Genomic DNA, 26,059 nt, shown 5'->3' with positions numbered 1-26,059 from the left:
TATAATACCTACACGCCAGGTAAGAGGTACCTACTAGTTCAACAGTGATTCAACTGCTAAGGGATAGATAAGCACTTTCTGATTGGATTTGATGTCTTCTTCACAGGAGGAAATTTCACGTCTGGTACAAAACCCCTGTGTCAAAAGCCCACACATGGCTTAGAAAGCCACAGACCCTAAGATATTACGTGTTATTGTTATTTTGCCAAATGGTCATGATGTCTGTCAAACTGCCTTCTAAATATTTATATGAATACCCATAGATGGGGAGCAGTGCTCTTAACACTAGCTAGAGAAGCTGCTCCCCAGCCTGGCAGCAGTCATGTAGACAGTGGTCAAGTGTTCAGAAGCAGCAGATTGTTCAGCACTTAGGGAGATATCTTTATCAAGCACCCCTCCCCCATGTCCTTGAAGGCTCAGAGAACAGTACAGAAGAAGAAACAGAGTTTAAATGCTACAAGAAAGGAGAAGTGCCATGGAAACAGTGTCTTCTAGACAGGGCATGGTTACTGCACTCATCACACTAGCTGTGTTACTTGCACAAGACCTACACAAGATCAAACTACTAAAATTCCAGCATAGATGGGGGAGACAACGGCGAGGCTCCAACTCCTTACTGAGGAGCAATTGCAATTGACAGATTGAGGTGAAGGGGAGGGAATCATTCTGCATGGAGAGTGTGGCCACTGTAAGTTTCCAATGTTGCAATGGATGGCACAAACTCATGTACACCACGAACTAGACTTGGTGGGTCATCAAAAATGGTGTGGAGGGTGTGGGGAAAGTGGAAGGGAAATAAAGGCATGTATTTATTCCACTGCATCCATGTATGAAATTCTCAAAGAATTTTTTAAAAGTTTAGATAATGCTGTCAAAAACAAAACTACCCCAAGAGGGCCAAGTTCCACCTGAGGAGGCAGCAGAACTTGTCAAGAGTCATCTATGTGGTACTAGTTTTGCAGGCATGGAAAATGTAAGACTGAGGAATTCAAAGTCTGGCTCCACAGTTCCTGAGAGCCATGAAGCCAAACAACAAGTGGAAAGGTCAGATCCCCTGCAGGGAGGCATCCAAAGGCCACTGTGTGAAGCTATGCAAGTGAAACTTGCTGAGAGGCCAAATCATGTGATGTCCACTGAAGAAAGCTGCATTCATGAAGTAGAGCCAGTCCTAGAGAAAGGCTACACCTGCTGTAGGCAGCAGAGCTGGACGGGTGGGGCTGCCTAAGTCCTTTGTAACTAACCCCCATACCAGTCTCAGATGCTAGATACTGAGCTACAGGATTTGGTATTTTCCCTGATGGAATTTAGTCTCACTATGGTCTTTCTTTGCTCTATCCCATTCGTCCCCACTGGAATAGGAATGTTTACTCTGCCACTATATGTTAGAATTATGTCAATTCAATTTTTGATTTTGCAGGGCATCACACTTAAGTCTCAGAGGGGAAAAATGGGCATTTGAAGTGTTGGTACTGTCAAAGACTATGGGGACTTTCGAAGTAGGACCAAATGCATTTTGCATTGAGAGATGGTTGTGAAACAGGGCCAATGGCAGAATGTTGCTGCTTGAATGTAAACTGTCTCCCATATTCTAGTGTGTTTCAAAACTGGCTTCCCAGATGGTGGTGCTGTCTGGAAGATTGTAGAACCTTCAGGAGGTGGAGTCTGCTGGATGAAATGGGTCACTGGGGCAAGCCTTGAGGCTTTATAACCCACATCTACTTCCTGTTCACCGTCTGAATGGAATGTGACCAGCCAGCCTCCTGCTCCTGGCTCCATGACTTCCCTGCCAGCTGCCATGTCTTCCTTGACATGACAAACTGTATCTCTTTGAAAGGGGAAGCCGAAGCAAATCCTTTCTTCCTCAGGTTGCTTTTCTTAGGGTATTTTGTCACAGCAACAGAACAATAATTAAGACATATATGAGGCTTTTCACTCACTCAGTAACATTTAATGGAGCCTCCTAGAATGGAAAACATTGCTTTCTTTAGCTCTAAGATTTTTAGATTAATTTTTAATTGTTACCTTACATCCCCTCTCCTCCTATATCTCCTATGATTAAGGACTACTCTTTATCTATTCTCTACAATTCCAAATGTCTTCTCACAACTTAACTTCCTGACCCTTCCAGGGGCTATATACTTACGATGTGGTACCCCAGCTCATTAATTCTCTGTAGCTGTCTCCTTTATGTATGTAGTCCAGTTACTTAGATCTGCTATTATTGATGTACATGATATTTTACTTCGAAGGTTTGATTATTTTATTTTACAATAGTATGCTCTCAATTTTCATGGATGTATTCTCCCCCAGAAGTGATAGTCTTACTTGCAAAGGCCTTCTGCAATGTCCTTGGCTACTCTGTTTACTCTGTGTTTGTGGGTAAGATTCCTACTCATCCTATTCTACAATCATCCTATATAAGGGTTGTGACTGTATTTTGTTTTCCCATTAAATGTACCTCACTTACTTTCAAATATTACTCACAATTTTTATTCCAATTGTACTTTTTATTATTGGCGTGATAAAGAATTTCTTCTTTATACAATGGTTACAATTGTTTCATGTTTTTAGAAATGTTGCTGAAGTGAAAATGAGTGCACAGACAGACGCAACCTGCCATGACGACCCAGCAGCACCACTCCAGTGTGCCTCTTACTAGCTAGTGAACTCTTTCACACCTTTGGCTTTCGTATTTCCACGCTCACTGGAAGAACGGTCTGCTAATACATACTGGCTATCAACATCATCAGGAGGTTTTCCCACCCTCCTAAAATATTTGCTGAGACTTGCTTATTTCTGAACATCCTCATAAGTCTCTCTTCTGAAGTAAGCAATCCCAGGAATGATCCGAGGTGCCCTTGTATTCTACGCTGACAGAAACTTCGGCTAATCCCTAGGTATTAGTATTTCTGTAGGGTTCTACATGGGTTACCTCAGGACTGTCCTTCAGCATGTCAGATCGGGGAAGCTCCGAGAGCTGGGAGAATCGACGGTCATAAATGCAGAGATGAAGATGTTTATCAAGTACTCGAAAATCTTCATAACTTCTTTTAACAATCCAACTTTTGCCCTATGGGTAAAGAACAAAATTCCAATAAATTCATTCTTCTTCAAAATGTTAAAGAGTAGGCCTTTATTCTCTAATGGTATCTTATTCATGAAATTGTGTGTTTCCTAATAAGAAGTTTCTATTGACTTAATGATGATAAGTTCTGCTCCAAACACTCCAGTGAATCACATTATAATGAAAGGTCAACACTTATACAAATAAGATCGAGCCCTCCATTAGTCCTCTCCCTACTATTTCCAGAGTCTTCTGCTACTCACTGAACTAACTGCTGGGGTAAGACAGCATGTGACTCTCAATCTACAGAAAGAACCAATGAATAACTTAAGGCAACAGGAGATTTCCCAAAATCAAAGAAAAATAAAATTCATTTATTGGTTAGTTAGTGCGGTAAAGGAAGCAGGGGCTCCTTAAAGAACAAGAGAAAGAAAAGCAGAGAGGAGCATTTGGGAGAGTCAATGTGGATGTGCATATGGGCTGGTCAGTACCCTCTCCCAAATGTGGAAGGGTAATCTGACCACACCTCCCCTGTAACCCCTGCTTCCCCCTCCCTTCTCAGCCTAGCCTAGTAGTTCTCATTAATGCCTAGTAGTTTGAAGCACCCAATCAGAATGTATGTCGCCATTATGTTGGATATCAAAAACAAAAGGACTTGAAAACTAGAAATCCTGCTATATTATCACCAACATTAATCCTAGAAAATAAAATCAAAATCAAAACTACTAAACTACACTTCTGACAAGGCATTAAATTCAGAAGATACAAAGAATTCAACTTAATTACAGAGTAATAATAATCTGATTAAAAATGGGCAGTAGCCCTAAATAAACAATTCTCAAAAGAAGTTATACAAAGAACCAATGGGTACATGAAAAAATTATCAGTATCATTAACTGTGAGTGAAATGCAAAACAAATCTACAAAAAGGCATCCCCTCACTCAGGTTAGAATGCTTATCACACTAAGCGGGATAAAGGAGACAAACAGTGGAGAAGACATGAGGAAAGGAAATCTGTGTGTGCTACTGGTAGGAATATAAATTAGTCCAGCTGCTATGAAAACAGTATGGAAGTTCCTCAACTTAAAAAAAATTATCCTATCCCAATACTGGGCATATACCTTAAGTAACTGACATCATATATCAAAGAAATACCTATACTCCTTTAAAGATCAAATCAAGAAAACAACCTAAATGCTGCATATGGATAAAGAGTATTATTCTATTATATATCCCACTACACAGTCCATTACATATTACACACACACACACACACACACACACACACACACACACACAGTGAAGTAGTATTCAGCCTTAAAAGAAAGGCATTTGTAACAAGGATGCTATAGATGGCTGAATGGCAGTTATCAGAGGCTGAAGATGGGTGTGCAGAAAGAAATCAGGAGGTACTGGTAAACAAGGTAAAGTTGTAGATACACAGAAGGGGGCTGGAGAGATGACTCAGTGGTTAAGAACACTGGCTCTTGAGGAGGGCCAAGGTTCGATTCCCAGCACCCACATGGTGGCTCACAACCACCTGGAATTCTAGTTCCAGGGGCTACAATGCCTTCTTCTGTCCTCCACAGGTATATCAGGCACACAGGTGACAAACAGATATACGTGCACACAAAACATTCATACACAAAAAATAAAGATTTTTTTTAAAGTGATAAGCACTAAAAGTGGAAAACAAACTAAGAATGGAATTATAAAAATATGGCTAGTCTGGTCCCCTTGGGATGTTTTTCCTACACAGATATCTAAACTATATCTTTAAAAAGAATTCTAAAGCAGGGCATGGTGGCGCACACCTTTACTCCCAGCACTTGGGAGGCAGAGGCAGGTGGATCTCTGTGAGTTTGAGGCCAGCCTGGTCTACAAAAGAGTTCCAGGACAGCCAGGTAGAGCCATTACACAGAGAAACCCTGTCTCGAAAAACAAAAACAACAAAAACAAAAACAAAAAAAAAAGATTTCTAAAACATACTTTGGGGAGATGACTCAGCAGGTAAGAGCACTGGCTCCTCTTCCAGAGGACCTGGGACCCACCCACATAACAGGTCCCAACTGTCTTATTTCTTATTTCTAATTCCAGAGGATCAGATGCTCTCTTTGATACATACACAACAGGTAAAACTCTCTCTCTCTCTCTCTCACACACACACACACACATAAAATAAATAAAATTAAAAGGAGAAAATGCAAGGAGCAAACAGACTGATCTACTATTGCAGTTAGAAAGTTTAACTGTATCTGCATTCCAGGTGGACAGCTCTAAGAAGCAGCTAACTCAATCACCAGAATATAATTGACCATGTAGATGACTAACAGGCAGATCACATGTGTTTCTCAGATTCACCAAACACTTAATGCCACATTCTGGGGTATACAACACACTAAAGTAAGTTTAAAGGGACAGAGACCACATGTTTACTCTCAGTCCATTAAATACACAATACTGTTTAAAAGGATAGAGACCATATACTGTTTGCTTTCAGGCCGTTAAGAATACATGTCTACAACTGAAAACCAGAGGTTAGTAAAACAAAGCCAATTCTTTGAAAACATCAATAAAGTTAAATGAGCTTCTAGTCAGTTTAACTGAAGAGGAGAGGTGGATGGGGAGAAAGGAAACAAACTACTAACACAAGAAATAAAGTAGAGATGGAGCTAGAGATGACAGACAGCAAAGGAAAATATGAGCAACTCCGACCGAGCCTGTCAAACCCACACACAAAGAAATACACAATTTGACTAAGTGTATAGATATGTACGCTAGTGAATCAATATTTAATATATTTCAAAAACAGCAACAAGCACTAATGAATTCACCAATAAATTTTACCAAATACCTAAGGCAGAAATTATACCTCATATCTAGACACTGTTCTAGGAAACAAAAGGAGAGAGGACACTTCCTAAATCAGCCCTCAAGGCCAACCTTAGCTTACTTGCAAAACTAGACAAGAGCTTCTTATCCAAAATACACAGAGAATTCCTAAAAACAGAAAAAAAAAACCTAATTTAAAAAGCATAAAAAAGAACTAATAAATGCCTCACCAAAAAGATACAGATAAGAAATAAATTTTTAAAAAAGGAATAAATAAGCATGTGAGAAATTGCTTAGGACACCAGAACAGTATGTAACACATAATTTGAAAATCACCTGAATGTGTTCAAGTTTACTGGGCAAAAATTCTTAAACTAAAGATCTTATATGATGAGCAGACATGAAACAAGAACTTTAAGCCTTTGTTTCTTATATTTGTAATCCGAGAAGTATAAATAAAACACTTTCTGAGAAGTATAAATAAAATAATAATTGGAATACTTTAGTTTAATAATATTGTAAAGGAACAATGCAAAATCCTTCATTATACTTTTAACAATTTTAGTTTTCTACTAATTTTTATCTTATCAATGGCAAGTAATCACTACTATTCAATGATGTAAAAAAATTAGAAATTCTTAACAAGTCTGAGAAAACAAGGAAATATTTGCTATCCTTTCTGAGAACAGTCATTGCCCATGTTTTTGAAATTCTTTTGTTTGAGAAAAGTTAATCTGAAAAATGAGTTGCTATCAATTATGAAATTCAGTAAAAAGAAAGAAACACAACCTAATCTTAGGCTGGACTATGCTCGAATGCAGAACCTGATACAATTCTCAGCACCTGTGAGCAACAGCTCACTCATCTATGCAACAGAATGATAACACCTCCATCTCATCTAAACTGTACCAAGTTTAAATAAGAAGCCCTGCAATCTGCCTGTGTGGTTTGCTCACACCCAGATGCTCTCTATGTTAATACTTTATCGACTGTGGTAGTAACAGTGTTTGCTAAGTGGACTGAGTTGAGAGGAGTTATTTAATACAAGGAATGCATTTCTGCAGTGGAATGTCAAGCATGAGAACACCAGAGTACAGGAGATATTTTGAGACAGGGAGGCATTCCCTTGAAACCAGCTGTCTGCTCCATTACCATGACAAAAAAAGACCGAGATTACTGTAATGTTTATATTTTATCTTCAGAAAAGATAAACTAATAAGTCAGAAAAAATGTTAGTTACAGTGAAAGTGTAGTCAGGGTCTTTCAATAAGGATTATTAATGTCTGGGGCTGGAGAGATGGCTCCGCAGTTGAGAGTGCTTACTGCCCCTCCACATGACTGGAGTTGGTTCCCGGCACCCACATTACAGTTGTGAACTGCTCGTAATCCAGTTTCAGGAGATCCCACACCCTCTGGCCTCTGTGTGCACCTGTGTGCATGTTACACATACAAATTCATGTCAGCACACACACATAAATCAAAGTAAGTTTAAAAAAGGATTATTAGTATCATTAGAATAAAATATGGCTTATTTTATTAAACAATTATCCTTCTACCAAGGAAACTATAATTTAGAAGAGATCAAAAAGAGATTTTCAGCTGACATGTTAGGATAAATATGATTAAATTTGTCACTTTAAAAGCTGATACTGAGAGACTGCCACACTGACTTCAGAAGTGGCTGTACAAATGTGCACTCCCACCAGCAATGTTGGAGTGTTCCCCTTGCTCTGAATCCTCTCCAGCATGACCTGTCCCTCGCGTTTTTGATCCTAGCCATTCTGACAAATGTAAGATAGAATGAATCTCAGGGTTATTTTTATTTGCATGTCCCTGGTGGCTAAGGATGTTGACATCTTAAGTGTTTCTCGGCCATTTGAGATTCTTCTGTTGAGAATTCTGTTTGGATCTGTATCCCATTTTTTAATTAGATTATTTGGTTTGTTGATATCTAGTTTCTTGAATTCTTTATATATTTTAGAAATCAGCCCTCTGTTGGATAGGAGGTTGGTGAAGATCTTTCCCCATTCTGTAGGCTGCTGTTTTGTCCTTGATGGTGTCCTTTGCCTTACAGAAACTTTTCGATTTCATGAGGTCCCATTTATGGTCAGTCTTAGTGCCTATGCTGTTGGTGTTCTGTTCAGGAAGTTATCTCCAGTGCCAATGCATCAGAGATTATTTCCCACTTTCTCTTCTATCAGGTTCAGTGTATCTGGATTTATGTTGAGGTCTTTGATCCACTTGGACTTGAGTTTTGTGCAGGGTGATAGATACAGCCACTTTGGAAGTCAGTGTGGCAGTTTATCAGAAAAGTGGGAATCAATACACCACAAGACCCAGCTATACTACTCTTGGGCATAGACCCAAAGGATGCTCAATCATACCACAAGGACACTTGCTCAACTATGTTCATAGCAGCTTTATTTGTAATCACCAGAACCTAGAAACAACGTAGATGTCCCTCATCTGAGGAACTGATACAGAAAATGTGTTACATTAACAATGGAGTAATACTCAGCTGTTAAAAACAAGGACACCAGGGAATTTGAAGGCAAATAGATGGAACTAGAAAAAAATCATCCTGAGTGAGGTAACCCAGACCCAGAAAGACAAACACTGCAGGTACTCCCTCATAAGTAAATATTAGCAGTAAAATAAAGGATGACTATGCTACAATCCACAGGCCCAGAGACTAAATAACAAGAAGGATTCATAGGGGGTGGTGGGATGCCTGGATCTCCCTGAAAAGGGGAAATAGAAGAGATTTTATGAGTGGACTGAGGGCAGGCGAGTGGGGATGGAAACATGGGCTAGCTATCAGGTTGGGGGGGTCAGAGGGTGATAGTACTGAAGAGACTACTGGAAAAAGGGGGCACTTCAGGGTCAGGTAAAAATTTGGCACAAGGAATCTCCCAGGAATCTACAAGGATGACCCCTGCTAAGACTCCTAGCAATACCAGATATATAGCCAGAACTGGCTATCTCTATGACCAGATTGGTGCCTAACCTAATTGTCACCAGAGAGGCTTCATCTAGCAACTGATGGAAACTGATGCAGATCCACAGCCAAACAGTAGGCAGAGTTCAGGGAATCCTGCAGGAGACGGGGAGAAAGGATTGTAGCAGCCAGAGGGATTGTAGGTGTCTGGGACACTACAAGAAAACTCACAGAATCAACTTAGCTGGGCTCATAGGGGCTCACAGAAACTAAACTGACAACTAGGGAGCCTGCATGGGACTGACCTAGGCACTCTGCACATATGTTACAGCTGTGTAGCTTGGTCCTCTTGTGGGACGCCTGAGAGAGGTAACAGGGGCAGTCTCCAACTCTTTTACTGGCTTTTGGGACCCTACTCCTCATAGTGGGTCACCTTGCCCAGCCTTAACACATGGGGAGGTGCTTAGTCTTACTGCAACTTGATATGTGCTGTGGGATGTTCTGTATGGCAAATGTGTTGCTGATTAGTCAATAAATAAAACACTGATTGGTCATTGGCTAGGCAGGAAGTGTAGGCGGGACAAGGAGGAGAATAAAGCTGGGAAGTGGAAGGCTGAGTCAGAGAGACACTGCCAGCCGCCACCATGACAAACAGCATGTGAAGATGCCGGTAAGCCACGAGCCACGTGGCAAGGTATAGATTTATAGAAATGGATTAATTTAAGCTATAAGAACAGTTAGCAAGTTAGCCTGCCACGGCCATACAGTTTGTAACCAACATAAGTCTCTGTGTTTACTTGGTTGGGTTTGAGTGGCTGTGGGACTGGCAGGTGAGAGAGATTTGTCCTGACTGTGGGCCAGGCAGGAAAACTCTAGCTACAGATATGCCATGTTCTGTTGACACTCATGGGAGGCCTGCCCTTTACTGAACAGAAATGGAGGGGGAGTGAATGGGGGGGCAGAGGGGGGAGAGGCTGGGAGGAGAGGAGGGAGGGAAACTGCAGCCAAGATGTGAAATAAATAAACAAATTTATTTTTAAAAAATGGTGCTGATTTGCTAAAGAATGTAACAGCCAAAAAACAAAAGCTTTTAACATTAAATGCCACTGACATTATACTTACAAATGCTTCATTCCATGTAGTGGAAGTATCTATAGTTGATGTCTGAGTTTATTGAATTTCGACCTTCTAAAACTTATTCAATTTCTGACATGGAAGACAGTAAAGTTTTCTTCTGTATAATAATTTCCGTTTAATTCCCTGGGGTTCTTATTCATTTTCACAAATTTTAAAATAACTTTTTTTTCTTAAAAAATGCAAGAAATATGCAAAGGAAAAAAAAGAAGCATCATTTTCAGATGTCCCACCCAGAGCAATAAACAAGATACAAAGAAGACAGTGTTTCTTCTTCCAAGGTAGCTGATGCATCTATTCCCAAAGGACAGAACAGAATGAAGAGAGTAGAACGGAAGATCTGAGAACTTTAGATGATGTTAATAAGAGGAGATGAGCACTCAGAGGATCAATGGCCTGGTCTTCAAGGCATCTGGAAGTACTTTTCCCATGGTTAATTCTCAGCAGACATACACCTTATCAGATCATTAGATTTGTTTGACTGATATCTGTTGTCTGTTGTACTTGCTTTGGGTCCATGATAGACCATGTTAATATTTTTGTATCAAGAAAACTACGCTCTTGCACCCAGTTGGCCTGGGCTATTGAGAGGGCCAGGCAAATATCATGACAGCCTGCCCTAATAACTTAGTTAAGAACTAGGCCTCAGTCCCTGCTTTTTGGAACCAAGCAAGCAGTTTCTGAGGAAGAGCCACAAACAAAGGACAATCAATCTCCAACACCCCTGACAGCAAAGACAAGGAGACCTGCGACATACCAGGCCTGAGCCACAATCAACAGCTCAAAGTAATAACCAAATAAGGACAAAGTCGGGGACTTGTCCAGGCCTGCTCAAATACGGAAAACTGTACCCCTGATAAACCCCCAAGTAACCCTAGCCAATTAGAAGTTACTAACATGATTGCCACTCGCATAAGCCAATCATATCTGAGATGAGCTAACTTCCTTCGACACTCCCCTTAGTTAGACTTAAAAGGAGCTCTCATTTCCCTGGGGGAGGAGGGGTCTTTGCCATCTTGCCTTTGTGTTTTATTCCATACTAGAATAAAAAAACGCTCTTGTTGATTGCATACGTAGGTGGTGGTCTTTTGTGGGACTTCTCCAGGACCCTAACACTATCTCCCTTGAAGGCTCTAGAATTTAACCTGTGTGTGTGTGTGTGTGTGTGTGTGTGTGTGTGTGTGTGTGTGTTTGCATATAGATAAGAAAGGGGTGGAGAAAATATGCCTGCTGTTTGTTGTGTGACAAAACTTTTTCTGAGGAGACACAATACATATCTATTCACCCCAAATCAAGCTCCCATGACAGATATATACATATACCACCAAAGTCCAGGTTGGTGAACTGGAATATGGGTGAGAGATTACTTAAAGGAGAAGAAATGACTCAGAGTCATTTTGACTCTGTCTGCATTACCAGCTACATGATTACGGCCCACTCCAGCATGGGTGACAGCTCACAAAGTTGGGAACCTGAAGCACATTGCACAGCCTACAGGCAGATTAACAGGTTGGAGGGTGTCCTTTCCAGATGTCTCAGTAGTCTAAACCTCTTCTACACAGTCCGTTGGGTCTCAGTGTCTTCTTTTCAGCTTTTGTTCTTTTGAGAGGTTTTTGTGCCATCCCCCAGCTTAACTCTTTATCATCTGAGATGGGCTCTGACTTTTATTATTTACTCTGACAGGGATGGGCCTAGTGAATCTGGTCAGTTTTAGGGCTTTCCTGTAGCTATTTTGAGTTGTTTATCTTCCTGCTTAAGGGGCTTCTCAGCAGGGCAAAATGTTTCAATCTTTTTTTTTAAAAAAAAAAAAGAAAGGGTTACAAACCACCTGCCATCTAATGCTGTTCCAAGAAACTAGACAGCCAATCATTTAAATGCTGAAATTAAATTCTGAAATTTATTAACATTTGGGATATGTTTATAGTACAAACCACACCAGAAAATGATAAAGAAGTTGCCAAAACAAAACAACCAACCAAACTACACTTGGGTTCAAATCTTGGTACCTCTTTGATTTTATTAAATTGTGGAGGATACTATTGTCCCCAAGTCTTGGTTGCATTACTTACAAGACAGAAACCATACCATCTATCTCACAGAGCTGTATGAATGAAATGACATAATATATGTGATATAACTATAGGCACATAATCCATCAAGAAATGCCAATGGATTTTGGTTCATTCTGTATAGAAGACACAGTTTACATTGCTAGACTCATAAGTTTAAAAGAAATAAAAACTGTAAAGAGCAGACAAAGATACATTTCAAGGGTTCAAAGACGATACCCAAAAAAATTAGTGTCACAACCTACAGAAAAGAAAAAGACTTGTCCATTTAATTTGCTACCTTCTAAGCTAATAAAACAAGAGAGAATGTAAGATGACAAATCAAGAATTTTAGATAAATAAAAAGAACTTGGGGCTGGAGAGATGGCTCTGTGACTAACTGGCTACTCTTTCAAAGGACCTGGGTTCAGATTCCAGCATCCATATGAGCAAGCAGCCAGTTACAGGGGATCCAACGCCCTCTTCTGACCTCCAAGGTCACCAGACATACCTGTGATTCACATATATACATGCAGGCAAAACACTCATACACATATAAAATTACTTATTTTAAGAACTTTAAGTACATGTTGTTAAAATGTAGAAGTTAGCAGAGGTATAAAATGCATGAATGTTCTTGAAACAGAATACATCAGTGTGAGTCTGTTTCCTGTCACTGTGGTAAAATACTCTTAACAAAAAGCAATTTAGGACAGAAACAGCTTTTTTAGCTCACAATCCCAGGTTACAGTCTTCTGCAGGGACATCAAGGTAGCAAGCACTTACAACAGCGGGCTATGCCATATCCACAGTAAAGAGTAGTGAGAGAACAAATGAATGATGCCTACCTTTTCCACTTTGACACAGTCCAGGAACCAAAGGAACAAACAGTGCTACCCCCACGGTGGCCTGGGTCTTTCCTACATCAATTTACCTAATCAATTCCCAACACACACGCCCACAGGGCAAGCTGATCTAGACAATCCCTCATTGAGACTCTCTCGCCCCATGAGTCTAGACTGTGTCAAGTTGACAATTAAAACTAACCATTGCAGTGTTAAATGATGATCTCATCTTGCCAGTCTATTCTTGACTGAACATTTCAAGGAAGTAGAGGTGAAATGGCAGTCAGAGAGCTGAATTCTGTGCAGCTCCGGCTGCTAGGACTCCATATAGCTTAGGACAGCTACTTTACTACTGTGAACCTCAGTTTCCTTGTTTGCAAAATTAAAGGGTTCAGTAGTGAGGCTGTCAATTATTTTTTAAATTCTCATTTAAAATAGCTTACAGCTGGCATATGTGGTGAGACTACTGAACTAAGCCATGGGATGCTTCAGTAATTACATACAGCGAGGCACAGAAGAGACGAATAGCATCATTATCATGTAAAAAATTACCAGTCTGGTATAATAAATACTATTAACAACTGATCCAAAATGTTTTACGCAGTTTGATAGGACATTTACAATGAGGAAACTATCTAACATCTAGGTCAGCAATACATAGAAGTGCAATCATGCAACAATTATGCATTTAAAGTGTGGTTGATAAGAAGAGATGCTAAGATGTGTTAGGCTGCAGGGGAACTAAAAACTTGATTCCAGACATACTAACCATGTTTTATGGATAAAGAACGCAAGATTTCTATTCATATATTAGTAGTACTGGTTTATTAGAACAGTATTTAATATTTGCATTTAAAAATCAACTTACCATTTTTCTTAATATGGCCAACCCTCAAATCAGCAAGGGCCTATTTGAGACTTTTCTGATTTTGTTTTTTCCTTTCTTCTCTTTTATCAGGTCTCATCAATCACCTGATGCTAGTTATTCACATTCTGTCTCACCACCAAAAATAAAAGTCCTGGTTTTGGCTCACCCAAATCACCAAGATTAAAGAGGGGTATATGTGTGCATGCATGTGTGCGTAAGTGTGTGTGTTTGTGTGTAGTAAATTTTAAAAGTATATAGTCATGAACAAGACTTGAGCAAATGACATCTTGGACCCAGTCTCAAATGTACAGGCTACTCTTCTGTCGTTTATCCACTCTAAGGAAAGATGGGAGGTTCCAAACCCTTTAGTTTATGTATCACTAAGCGCTATTTGCTTCTATTCCCTAAAAGATCAAATGCAAATGTTCATGTCTTGTTTGTTACCAAAGCCTTGAAATAAGAAAGTAGCTCTCTAAACAAAAGCATTTTATGAAATGTTACATGGAACTTAGAACTTTGTTGTTTCTCCAAGAAGTTGTGGTGACATGCAACAAAACACATCTTGATTATATAGAAGCTGAATTCTATTTCCAATACTATGTTTTAACATCTAAAGATAAAAGTATTTAATTTTAAAAATTTTTGTTTAAAACCAAAACTAAGAATGTACATATTCCTCATATAATATAAACCACAGAATTTTTCAGACTTATTAACTTTTAACTTCATGAACATGATTACTATGTTTTTAAAAATATAGAAATTCTGTCTCTTACTTTCTTCTCAAAACTAAAAATTACGTGCAGAATAGTCTTCCTCCCAACATTTGCTTTCCAATAACCAATTCATTAACAGGCAAAAGGCTCTGTGAGTATAGAATAAGTGAATCTAAAATATGCTTATGCTCAATGTTTACTAGATAAAGAAATTTCTGATTTCAAATGGCATATTTTAAATCTCATTATGAGCCAGCTATGATGAATACCCTCATGTTCTAATATGAACAGTCAAGAAGCAGCAAGCTACAAAACTATGAATACATTTTGTTACACCATTGTGCAGTTTGCAACCTTCCTAATGGTGTGACCCTTTAAACAGTTTCTCATGTTGTGGAGACCTCCAACTATAAAATGATTTCGCTGCTACTTTATGACTGTAACTTTTCTACTGTTACAAACTGTAAATATCTGATATGCAGACTATCTGATATGAGACCCCCAGACTGAACCACTGCTAGAAGAACCTGAGGCCGAGACAAATGGCCTCTTCTCTCACGACAAAATGATCAACAACTCACTTTTTTAGTCAATACATTTCATTGCTTTTGTAATAAATACTTTTACTTAAAATTGCATATTAAAACTGATTCTGTTGAACTCATAGCTTAACTCTGGTGTTTAGAAATGCTGACACAAAAAACTAACAAGTACAGGGTTAACATTCACTGTTACTCAATACTCCAAAGTGCCAGAAACTTCTACAAATTACTAAGAAGGCACACAACTGTAACCTCAATGGTGCATTATATGATGACACTTTTTCTTTTTAAAAAGATACCAATTTGTTTTCTTGCAATAGTTACTCACAGCCCAATCACATTTCAATTAATCTCATTTCTTTCTGTAGATTATAAGCCTTTAGGCAATGTGAGGAATACATTGTAGTAAGCAATTTAATAATCACTCTGGACAATTAACTCTACGTAGAGGATGCATCTCCAGAATTACCTGACAGGCAATCTGCACGAGGTAGACCAGCTCTTTAGATTCACAGCCATTTTTCATTACTTCATTCTGCTCTTCTGATAGTGAAAGCTGTGTCACAGAAGAAAAGGAACAAGAAAGTCATGATTCACAAATGAGAATACACTAAGCAGACAATAATACCTGGACCCTCACATCAAGTTTATGTAGGATGTGCCTGATAGAAGTCTATAGCTTAGCAGGTGAATTAAGAATTCAGAATTTCAAAAAATATATTTTCATGAACTCCCTTTGTGCCTTTTATCTAACTAGCACAACTGCACAAAAGCATAAGCAATTTACTGTTACATAATCAGGTCTTCGTTCCCTTTATTTATTTATTATGCACAAAAGCATTCAACTGTAAACTGAGAGATGCCATGACAAGTTTAAAAATAGCCCAAGCTATCGTAGGGAAAGCAAACTGGCTGCCCAGAGAATGGTTTAGCCTATAGCCATGTTTAATTTCAGACTTACCATCTGGGTCTGAACATTGGCTTTTATTTTATTTTTATATCAATAAGCTGGCAGCATACAGAAGCTATAAGGTCTCATATGAAAAACAGATTTATGGCTTCTATTGAAAAAAAAAAACAGAAAATCAGCAATATTAGGCCCACACGTGAGCATGGGCAACAGCTGAGAACAAATTGTCCTTCAATGAGGTATATATCCAAAGCTGTGTGCTACAGATCTTATCACTCTTGCTTATGCCAACATCTAGGCTAAGTATCACTACCCATCATGCTGCCTGTTTTGTTATTTTTGCTGTACTCTATTTGCTTCATGTGGCATACCTGACTCCAATTTGGAAGTGAAATTACAACTATTCCCTAAAGTAGGACCCTGTGTTCAAAAGTAACAATAAGTGACTGTGTAACACTAATCTCTCTACTTAGTGAAAGATATAATACCTATTCTCAAGTCATATGGCACTAAAGAAATCCTCCACAAATGCCACATGTCATTGTAGTTAATGCTGTAAAAAAATGCTCTGCTTATGAAAATACATTCTCTATGTGAACAGTGTCACAGGAAGTTATTTATTAAAAATCTTCAGATATTAAGAAGTTCACAAGGTAACATGAATAACCAAGTTTCACGGCACAATTTCAGTTTTAAAAAATTAAAGACTTAAGAATGAAAAGAAGCCTAAATAATTTCCTGAAAGAGACAAGACTTTTGTTAAGGCAGGAGACAAACATGGGCCTGGATGCCTGGTAGAGGTTCCAGAGCATCAAGACTCTTCCCTAGACAGAGAAGTCAGCCAAACCCTGGGAGACTACAGACTCAAGTGACAAACTGTAATTACAAGGCAGAGCAGCAGAAATGACTGATGTCTAACCATCAACTGCTTCCCACAAGTATGAACCAACGACATGGAATCAACACATTAAAGACTTAGGAGAATGAGGAGGGACTATGCAAAGTAGGGAGCCTCTTCAAGCAAGGATCTCTATGGCCTACGTGCACAGTGTTGAAAGACAAACAGGGCTGAGAAACATCCCTCTGAGGAGATCATAACACTCAACAGCTAAGACTGACATGGCACCCACCGAGAAGCTGAAAAGGGCCAAGGAAGACAGCCCAGTCTGTTACAGAGTATAATGCAGCTAGTCCCCAGGGCTTGGGAAGGTGGGAATGAAGGAGCTTAGTGAGTTGCAAAAAGCAGGAAAGCTCTGGAAGCAGAAGGGATGAGCAAAGAGCTGTGAAGGCAGACAATGAGGGTATGCATGCTACACTCAGAGGACTGAAGCTGGGCAGTAAAGAACAGAGACCGTATCTCACCAATATTCACATTTCTCTAAAAGTAACCTCTGTGTAGATTATACCATCGAATATTTAAAGAAACTAATTAAAACTGCTGCAAAGAACAAGCTCTCTACCTGTGGTGGTGAATCTTAGTTGTCAATTTAACTGCATATGGAATCAACTAAAAATCAAGCTGCTGGGCACCCTGTGAGGGACTTTCTTGACCAGACTGTCTGAAGCAGGAAGACACACACTAAATGTGAGCAGCACCTTCTGGTGGCAACCCAGATAAAAGGATATGAGAAAGGTAGCTTTGCCTTTTGCCTGCTTGCCCCCACTCTTGCTGACAAATTCATCCTCACTAATGCTACAGCACTCCTTCTCCAATAACAGAACTGACTTCTTTGGAATGCCAATGCAGACTGAAGACCAGCAACTCTCCCGGAATCTTCCAAGCCTTTAGCACCAGATTGAGACAGCTGAGGCATCGACCCTCATGGGATGAACAACTACTAGGTTCTTGGCTTCTCCAAGTGTGAGAAAGACACTATTGGACCACCCAGATCACATCCTATAAGCCAATCCAATAAATGCCCCTTTAATATGTACATTCCTTCTATCAGCTGTGTTCCTTTTGATAACACACTAATATATGAAAAACATGAAAGGAAGGAGCAAGGGAAGTAAATTATCAGCAAAACTGCCCTTGAAAAAGAACTCATGGCAGATATGCCTTAATGACGCTCAGAGAATCAGAGCAAGATGTGAAGGAAGTCAAGAAAACACTCTATAAATGAAATAAAACATTAATAGGAGCTGTTCTGAACTAAAGAGAAAGCAAAATCAAATTACATAGCTAAAAAGTATAACTGAAATGGAAATTTTATTCGAAGGAGCCAAAGGCAGATCAGAGCAGGCAGAAAAAGAGTCAATGAACTGGAAAACAGAATTATGAAAATGACTGAATCAGAAGAATAGGAAAGAACAAGATTAAAGGACTGAAGAAAAGTACCAACCCTAGTGGAGCACAGGAAACCAACAAATGTATGAATCTGTGTGTATGGGAGTCAAACAAAAAAAAAAAAAGGAAAACAAAAAAGAAATTCAGGAAAAAAGAATTTCAGGAAACAAATATCAAAAACTTCTCAGATTTGATGAATGACATGAATATCAAGATGACAATGAACCTCAATAATATGAACTTAGAGACCCACATGCCACACATGAGTCAAACTTTCATAAGATAAAGAATCTTCAAGCATCCAGAAACTCCACTGGGCTACAGACAAGGAGTCCTTAAGTGAACTCCTTATCAGAACCTTTGGGTGTCAGAGGTCAGTGCATCCAAATGGCCACTCGAGGACAGTTCCAGGGGGTATAAGACACAACACACACTGACAGACTCTTTATCCATACATGTATATAATTGTCTCCAGTTCTGAAGAAGCTGATCCAACATGTCATCTTTTTTCCCCCCTCATGGAGTTCTTCTCACCCTGTAGAAAAGTCAATTTAGAATGGAACACTACAGAAATCAGTATGGAGGCTCCTTAAAAACTTAAAATAGAGCAAACTGCCACATGATCTAGTTATACTACTCTTGTGTATCGGTCTGAAGAACTCTAAATCAAAATACAACAAAAACTTGTACATCCTTATTTATAGCTTTACTATTTACAATAGCAAGAAAATGAAACCAGCCTTGATGCTGATTGACAAATGAAGAAAATGTGGCACATGTACACAGTAGAATTTATGCAGCCATTAAAAAATAGACAAATAAAAACTAAAATCATGACATTTACATGAAATTAGAAACTTGAAATTATTGTGTTAAGTGAAATAAGCCAATCGCAGAAAAGCAAATATTCTGTTTTAGCTCATACACACAACTTAATTTAAACTTATCCGTGTGTGTGTGTGTGTGTGTGTGTGTGTGCGCGCGTGCGTGCGCGCGCTATGTATGTTGGTCAGGAAAGCAGGGACTGTGTGAGGGAAGGCCGAGGTATAGATGGAGATGAGAAACAGAAAGTGTAATGGCATACAAGTAACAGTAAAGTAAACATAGACAACAACTGCAGGAAGAAGGGAACCAGCTGTAGCGGAGGAGGGATGAGGAAGGAGACTGGGAGAGGGAAACAAATGGGAATAAAGTATAATGGTGCACACAGATGATGATCCCAGTAATTTAAAAAGAACACCCCAAATTATAATGTTTGTAGATACAGAAAAGCTGAGGTGTATTCTCTTTCTAGATTTGTCCTACAGGTAATGTTCAAGGCTGTCATACAGAGTAAAATAAAAGAATAGCACATACTAACACAAAAACATGGAAAAGTAAGAATAACAAAGTAAAAGCATGTGCAATTACATAAGCCAGTACAACTGTAATAACTGGTTATAGTTCCACTTGTGTACATATTTAAGAAATTCATCCTTTAAAAAATCAGTGTAAACAAAAATTTAAAAAACCTAATTACTGGGTTGAAAATACAGCTCAGTAAAAAAGTGCACATTGGGCACATGTGAAGCTCAGAATTCCACACCAGGACCAGAAAAGTAAACAAAACAAAACAAAAGCAATAACAAAAAATGTCATAATGAAAGCTAGTGATCTTTTAACCTTGGTTAATAATTCTACATTTTGCCTCCTACATAATTTAAGAGGCTAATGCATTTAAAAGAATTATTAAGATATGTGGCAAAAAATTATACTTTTAGTTTTGTGACAACAAAAATGAAGCTGTTATAGGAAATTTTGGCGCTACTGATACTGATATAAATATAAAACACTAATGAAACAAGAAAGATATAGAGGGAATATTTTATGTTTATATATTAGACAATTTAATATTATAAAGCTCTCTCTCAATACTACCTCCTCAAAACAATATACAGAGTCAACGCAATCCCTATCAATCTCCAATGACAGTGTTTGATCAAAGTAATCTTTAAAATCAGAGCAACTCACCATTCATGAGTTCAACACTTACTAGAAATCTGCAATAATCAGAGCAGTGTATTACTGGCATACAGGAAAGCATTATAGAACAGTGAACTAGGATAGTAAGCCCAGAAACAACTTCTGATATATGTGATTAAATGATTTTGACAAGGGCACCAAGACCATTCAATCGAGAAAGGACAGTGTTCTCAACAAATGGTGCTGGGAAAACAGGATACCCATATGCAAAAGAGTGAGGCTAGATCATTACCTAACTACTATGTACAAAAGTTAACTCAAATTAATCAAAGGTCTGAAATAAAATCTAAAATGTATAAAAATTTTTGAAGAAAGTGTAGAGCAAAAATGTTTCACAAAATTTGATTTGGGAATCATTTCTTGGGAATGATACACAATGATATAAGAAACAAAATATGTAACACAAATTTTTATGTCATAAGAATTATTAAAATTTTCATCAAGCCAAGCATGGTAGTACCTTTAACCCCAGCAGTCTGAGTTTGAAGCCAGATTGGTCAACACACAAAGTTCCAGACCAACTAGGGATATATGATGAGACCTTGCCTCAAAACAAAACAAAATGTTGGTTGTCTTTTCCTTTCCTACAATATGCTTTTGGAACTGGAGAGATGGCTCAGTCATTAAGAACACTGCTTCTCTTCTAGTGGACTGGAGTTCAGTTCCAAGAACCCATGTCAGACAGTTCACAACCTCCTGTAACTCTAGCTCCAGAGAATACAAAACCTCTTGCCTCTCTAGGTACCTGTACTCAGATGCACATACCCAGAAAAAGACACACACACACACACACACACACACACTCACTCTAAATCTCTTTTTAAAAAAATGGATCGGGGCTGGAGAGATGGCTCAGAGGTTAAAAGCACTGACTGCTCTTCCACAGGTCCTGAGTTCAAGTCCCAGCAACCACATGGTGGCTCACAACCATCTGTAATGAAATCTGGCACCCACTTCTGCATACATAATAAATAAATTAATTAATTTTAAAAAATAAAATAAAATAAATTAAAAAATGGATCAAAACAATACAAACTATGTGTATGTAATCCATCATATCTATCAATATCAACAGTATGTAGATAAGTTCTATAACTTATCATTGGCAATAACAAAAATAAACTCATTCACAATGAGCATAAAAGATCTAAAGAAACAGTTCCCTAAATAAAATACACAAATGGTCAATAAGCACATCAAATGATATTCAACACTACTAATCATTAGAGAAATCTAAACTACAATTATAACACCTGAAAATCTAAATTACAAATGAGATACCATTTCACATCTACTAAGATGGCAATTATCCGAAACAAAACAAAGGAAATGATAATTTAGACAAAGGAAAATTGGAACTCTTGTGCAAAAGTAGGAATATAAAATGAATTGGCCCCTGTGAAGGCAGTATGGTGATCTTCAAATGGAAATATAATTAGGACATGACTCAGCAACTCCATTCTGTGTATTTACTTCCCCAAATGAAGGCAAGCTCTCAAAGAACAGCCAAACAAAAACAACAAAACAAATAGAAACCAGAAGCCATATAAGCATAGATCGGCAGGTGAATGGATAAGCAGAACATAGTATGATCCAGCCTTAAGAAGTATGAAATTTCTGATATACAGGTACAAGGTGAACCTGAAGGACAATCTTAAACAAGTTTTTGAAGATAGTAGTAGAACACATGGGAATTCCAAATGACTGAAACTTTAAAAACCTCCAAGGAAATGAAAAATTATTGTCAGATATTGATAGCAAACTAGTCACTGTGAACTTGAAAGCAAGACAATATGGAGTTTATAAACAAAATCCCAAGAGGAAAAAAAACGAAGGTAAGGATCAGTATAGTTTAGATCCCCGAGTATTTCAGAGAGATCACTATAAAGTGGATGCTGAGAGAGTCTAAGAAGGGGGTAGAAATGTTTGATAAAAACCTTCCAAAATTCATAAAAGGCATAAACCTCAAATACAAGGAACTTAATAAGTCCCAAATATGATAAATAAACCCATTCAAGGCATATCATATGCATGTGTATAATTATCAAGATAAAGAGAAAAAGAATCTTTTAATCAATATGTATTTTTAAATGGATAAAAAAGAATAACAGCTGAATTTTCACCCAAAACAAGTGAGAGAAAAAGCCAAAGAAAAAGATCTTTTAAAAAGTGAAGAAAAAATTTTTGTGTATGTCCCAGGATGTGGTCTATTTTAGAGCACTTCATGTTCTGCTGAATAAAATGTGTATTCATGAATCTGAAGGTGTGTATGGGGTAGAGGGTGATATGGGAGGGTTTGGAAGGAGGAAAGGGAAGGGGAAAATGATGTGATTACATATAATCCCAAAAAGTTAAAAAAAAAAATTTAAAGTGATGAATGAAAATCCACAAACGTAACCTTCAGAAATGTAAGTAATATCAATACACTCACAAATTACAAAACCTGGGGGATCTGTTTCTAACAGACCAGTTCAACAAGAAAAGCTAAAATAAATTCTTTGTTCTAAAGTGAAATATTTCCATACAAAAACCTAGAATTGCAGGAAGGAGATAAGAATACTAGAAACACAAACATCTAAGAAAATACAGAACATCTAACTTCTGAACAGTGACAGATGGAGCAGATTAAGAATATCTTCAAGCTCTAAAATAAATTTACCAAGATTTTATTCATATCTCAACTACCATGCAAAAACATGAGTCAAAAGAATTGTTTTCTGATGATCAAAACCCAAACTTCCATCAATAAAGCCTTGCTGAGAGAATAAAGTATGTCAGAAAGCAGAAACACCGAGGAAGGCATTAAGCCACAGAGTTTGTACTTGCTAAGCCATTTTAACTGTATAGAAACAATAATGACTACCTACGGTAGACCAAAGAGTGGACTGGCTCCCCTGGACAGCACAGACTATGGAAGATGGGAAGGAGTATCAGTTAAAACCCTAAACAGTGGGGCTGTAAGACAGAAGCAGGCCAGACACTAGCACATTTCTTACTTTAAATTAGGTACTCAAGTTAAATTCTTAAAAAGGTATTTTCCAAACCAGAAAAAAAAGAGTATAATTTTTTAAAGTTAAAAAAAAAGTAGGAAAAAGAGACTAAGAAATAAATCATCCATCCCAGCAAGAGCTAGGAAGAAAGGAGAAGAAATTACATTTATGAAAAATAGCTGCAGGTAGGACCAAACGGTAAAAAACGAAAACTAACGAACAGGTGCTGTGTACGGGGCGAGGGAAGAAAGCAATGAACAGCCCTACACAGCTGTGATGCCTATGAACCACAAAAATAACCAGCAGGGCAAGATACTCCTAAAGTTACAACAGTGCACTCATATCCTGACAGAAACCCACACGTTTTCTAATTGGATTAAAAACCAACTCAACAGGAGGAAAATCATTCCTGGTACTGGAAACCAAGCCAACCTCCAGGTACTAGTGAGGTCATGGATCCTGGGGGAGGACCTGCAACTTCCACTTTACTAGACCAGTCCAACTCCTAGCTGCATTCTAAAGACTTAGCCTTATGTCCACAGATAAGTGACTGGAACCCAAAGTGGCTGCAGGTTTAGGAGAATTACTTATCTCTATGCCCTTCAACTTTGTAGGCCCAAGTAAGGAGCTAATGATTTTTAGCAAAAGTATCTTCTAAATGTGTGTTTCACCTTCCCTAGCAGGTACTTTATCTTTTCAGATTTCCTCTCTGGATGTCCTCTAGTTCTGTCTTTCAATATCCAAATTCCTTCCAGTCTCCAATAAAGGTACAGTCTATCCATTTTTGACTACTTGAGGAAATCACCTCGTAGACATCGGAATACCTACACATTTATACTTTTTCTTTTTTTTTTTTTTCCTTTGGTTTTTCAAGACAGGGTTTCTCTGTGTAGCTTTGCGCCTTTCCTGGAACTCACTTGGTAGCCCAGGCTGGCCTCGAACTCACAGAGATCCGCCTGCCTCTGCCTCCCGAGTGCTGGGATTAAAGGCGTGCGCCACCACCGCCCGGCTTATACTTTTTCTTCTTAAACGCTTACTGTTAATATTGTTTGCTTTCCCAAAGACTTTTTTTTGTCAGAGGTACTCTCTAGGTGATGATACAAAGTATCCAAGAAAGCTATCTGGAAACGAACTATGAGTTTTAAGACATCCTACACCCAGGTCTGAACAATGCATTAGTTTTATGCAATACCTAAACCAAACTATGAAACAATAAGCTAAATTTACCCACAGAAATTTGACAAAACTCAGTAATTTAAATAATTTTCACTCCCTTCAAATCAACAGTATATCAGTCCTTTATTAGAAATAGCTAGCACAACTTTCAGAGCTCATATTTCTAAATTCATTCCAAATCTATCTTTGGAGTGATGTTTCCTGTATTGGCTTTAGTTGTTTATCACCATGGAAACCAACCATCATTAGCGTTGTTAGAATTTTTAAAAATACAATTCCACTCAGCAAGCTTCAAGTGTTCAGAAAAGTCATTTCTCACAGGGAGCATGAAAGGCAATAGCAGAAAGCTGAGTAAAACACAACACTCCACCCACAGCACAGTCATTCTTGAAAGCTTAATCAACAGATGGCAAAGAGCACAGAGAGTTCTTCTTTCATTCATCTTTTACAGTTGGATAATGGTGGCAAATTCACTGTGCTGTATCTATAGACTGTAAACAAGCTTCCTTTCATGTCAGAAGCCTACAGGAGATAGAGATGTGAGAACAAGTTCTGCTGTGAAATATTAAATGATCCACCCACATAATACTTCATCCCCTAATACTCAACTCTAAAAATACTAATTCAACTACCTACTTTAGAGAACTGGTAGAAAAACACCTATGAGATCATATTTCATTAACAAGCAGATAAGCTTTTGGTCAATGGGTCAAGTATCAGTAACATAGTTAGCCTTCAAATTCATTACAGAAAAACTAGAGATAGACATGCATTTTAGTGTACTACTACGTAAGAGTCAGCAGAGCGCTGTCTCCTCAGATGAGTACGGATGAAGCAACTGATTTATTCGTGTCTAAACACTACAATCACACTCAGCTCAGTATGATGGTTACTATACAGATGTAAAATGAACAAAACCCCTCAAGGACCACAGCAGGATCATGCCCCATCTGACCGTGACTCACATCAGAGCACACACTTGTTGGGAAGCAATGCTTCATGACTACTTGCACATTTTTGCATCATCGGGGCTTTCTGAGTGAAGATCACTAGCACTGGGTTAAGGGGAAAACTGAACAGTCAAACTGTCCTGAGACAGAGCCTTGCCTCTCACCCTAAGCCCTATCTTCACATTTCAGGATGTTTGTGAATGGAGCTCTTTGTTTCTTTTCCCAAAAGAGGGTGCACAAATTCCAGGGCAAGGTCTTCTTCTCTCCATGGCAAAGGGGAATGCTGGGTAAAAGCATAAGTATGGTAAACTAAACTCCAAGTTTCATAACTGTGAGTATCTCTTTTGGGCTCCGAAACCCCAAACACAAGGTTTTGTTTCCCATCATATCACTGCACCCATCACAGCAACATGAGTCATGTTATGATCAGAAACAGCCTGTCTCTGTGCTACTGTTGTGCGTAGGGACAAGGCTTGGGTCAGTAACTGTGGCAAACCAACATGGTAGCTTATAGGGTCGTGGTTCTTGGGCCGGCAGGATGGGTCAATGGGTAAAGACACCTGCTGCCAAGCCTGAAGACATGAGTTCGATCACTGTGACGCACAGAACTGACTTCTAGAAGTTGTCCTCTAACCTCCCCTGTGCCACCACTTACACACATAGACATCATAGAGTGCTGGTTCTCAGTCTTCCTAATGCTGAGTCCCTGTAATACAGTTCCTCATGTTGTGGTGAC

At 38.6% G+C, this 26,059-nt stretch overlaps 1 protein-coding gene across 1 annotated transcript in view; it reads right to left on the bottom strand.

The window, feature by feature from the left end:
* Positions 1–26,059, bottom strand: part of Arhgap32 (Rho GTPase activating protein 32) — a 152,921-nt gene that overhangs the window by 84,549 nt on the left and 42,313 nt on the right. The window contains exons 6-7 of the mRNA XM_059267578.1: positions 15,458–15,544; positions 2,933–3,070 (exon numbers count right to left, since the gene is read on the bottom strand). Coding sequence (XP_059123561.1) covers positions 2,933–3,070; positions 15,458–15,544 — 225 coding nt within the window. The remainder of the gene's footprint in view (positions 1–2,932; positions 3,071–15,457; positions 15,545–26,059) is intronic.

The sequence above is a fragment of the Peromyscus eremicus genome, chromosome 7 (genome assembly GCF_949786415.1).
Source record: "Peromyscus eremicus chromosome 7, PerEre_H2_v1, whole genome shotgun sequence".
NCBI classification, from domain to species: Eukaryota; Metazoa; Chordata; class Mammalia; order Rodentia; family Cricetidae; genus Peromyscus; species Peromyscus eremicus.
Note: the sequence above shows the minus strand (reverse complement) of the source record. Positions and strands in the feature narration are given on the sequence as shown.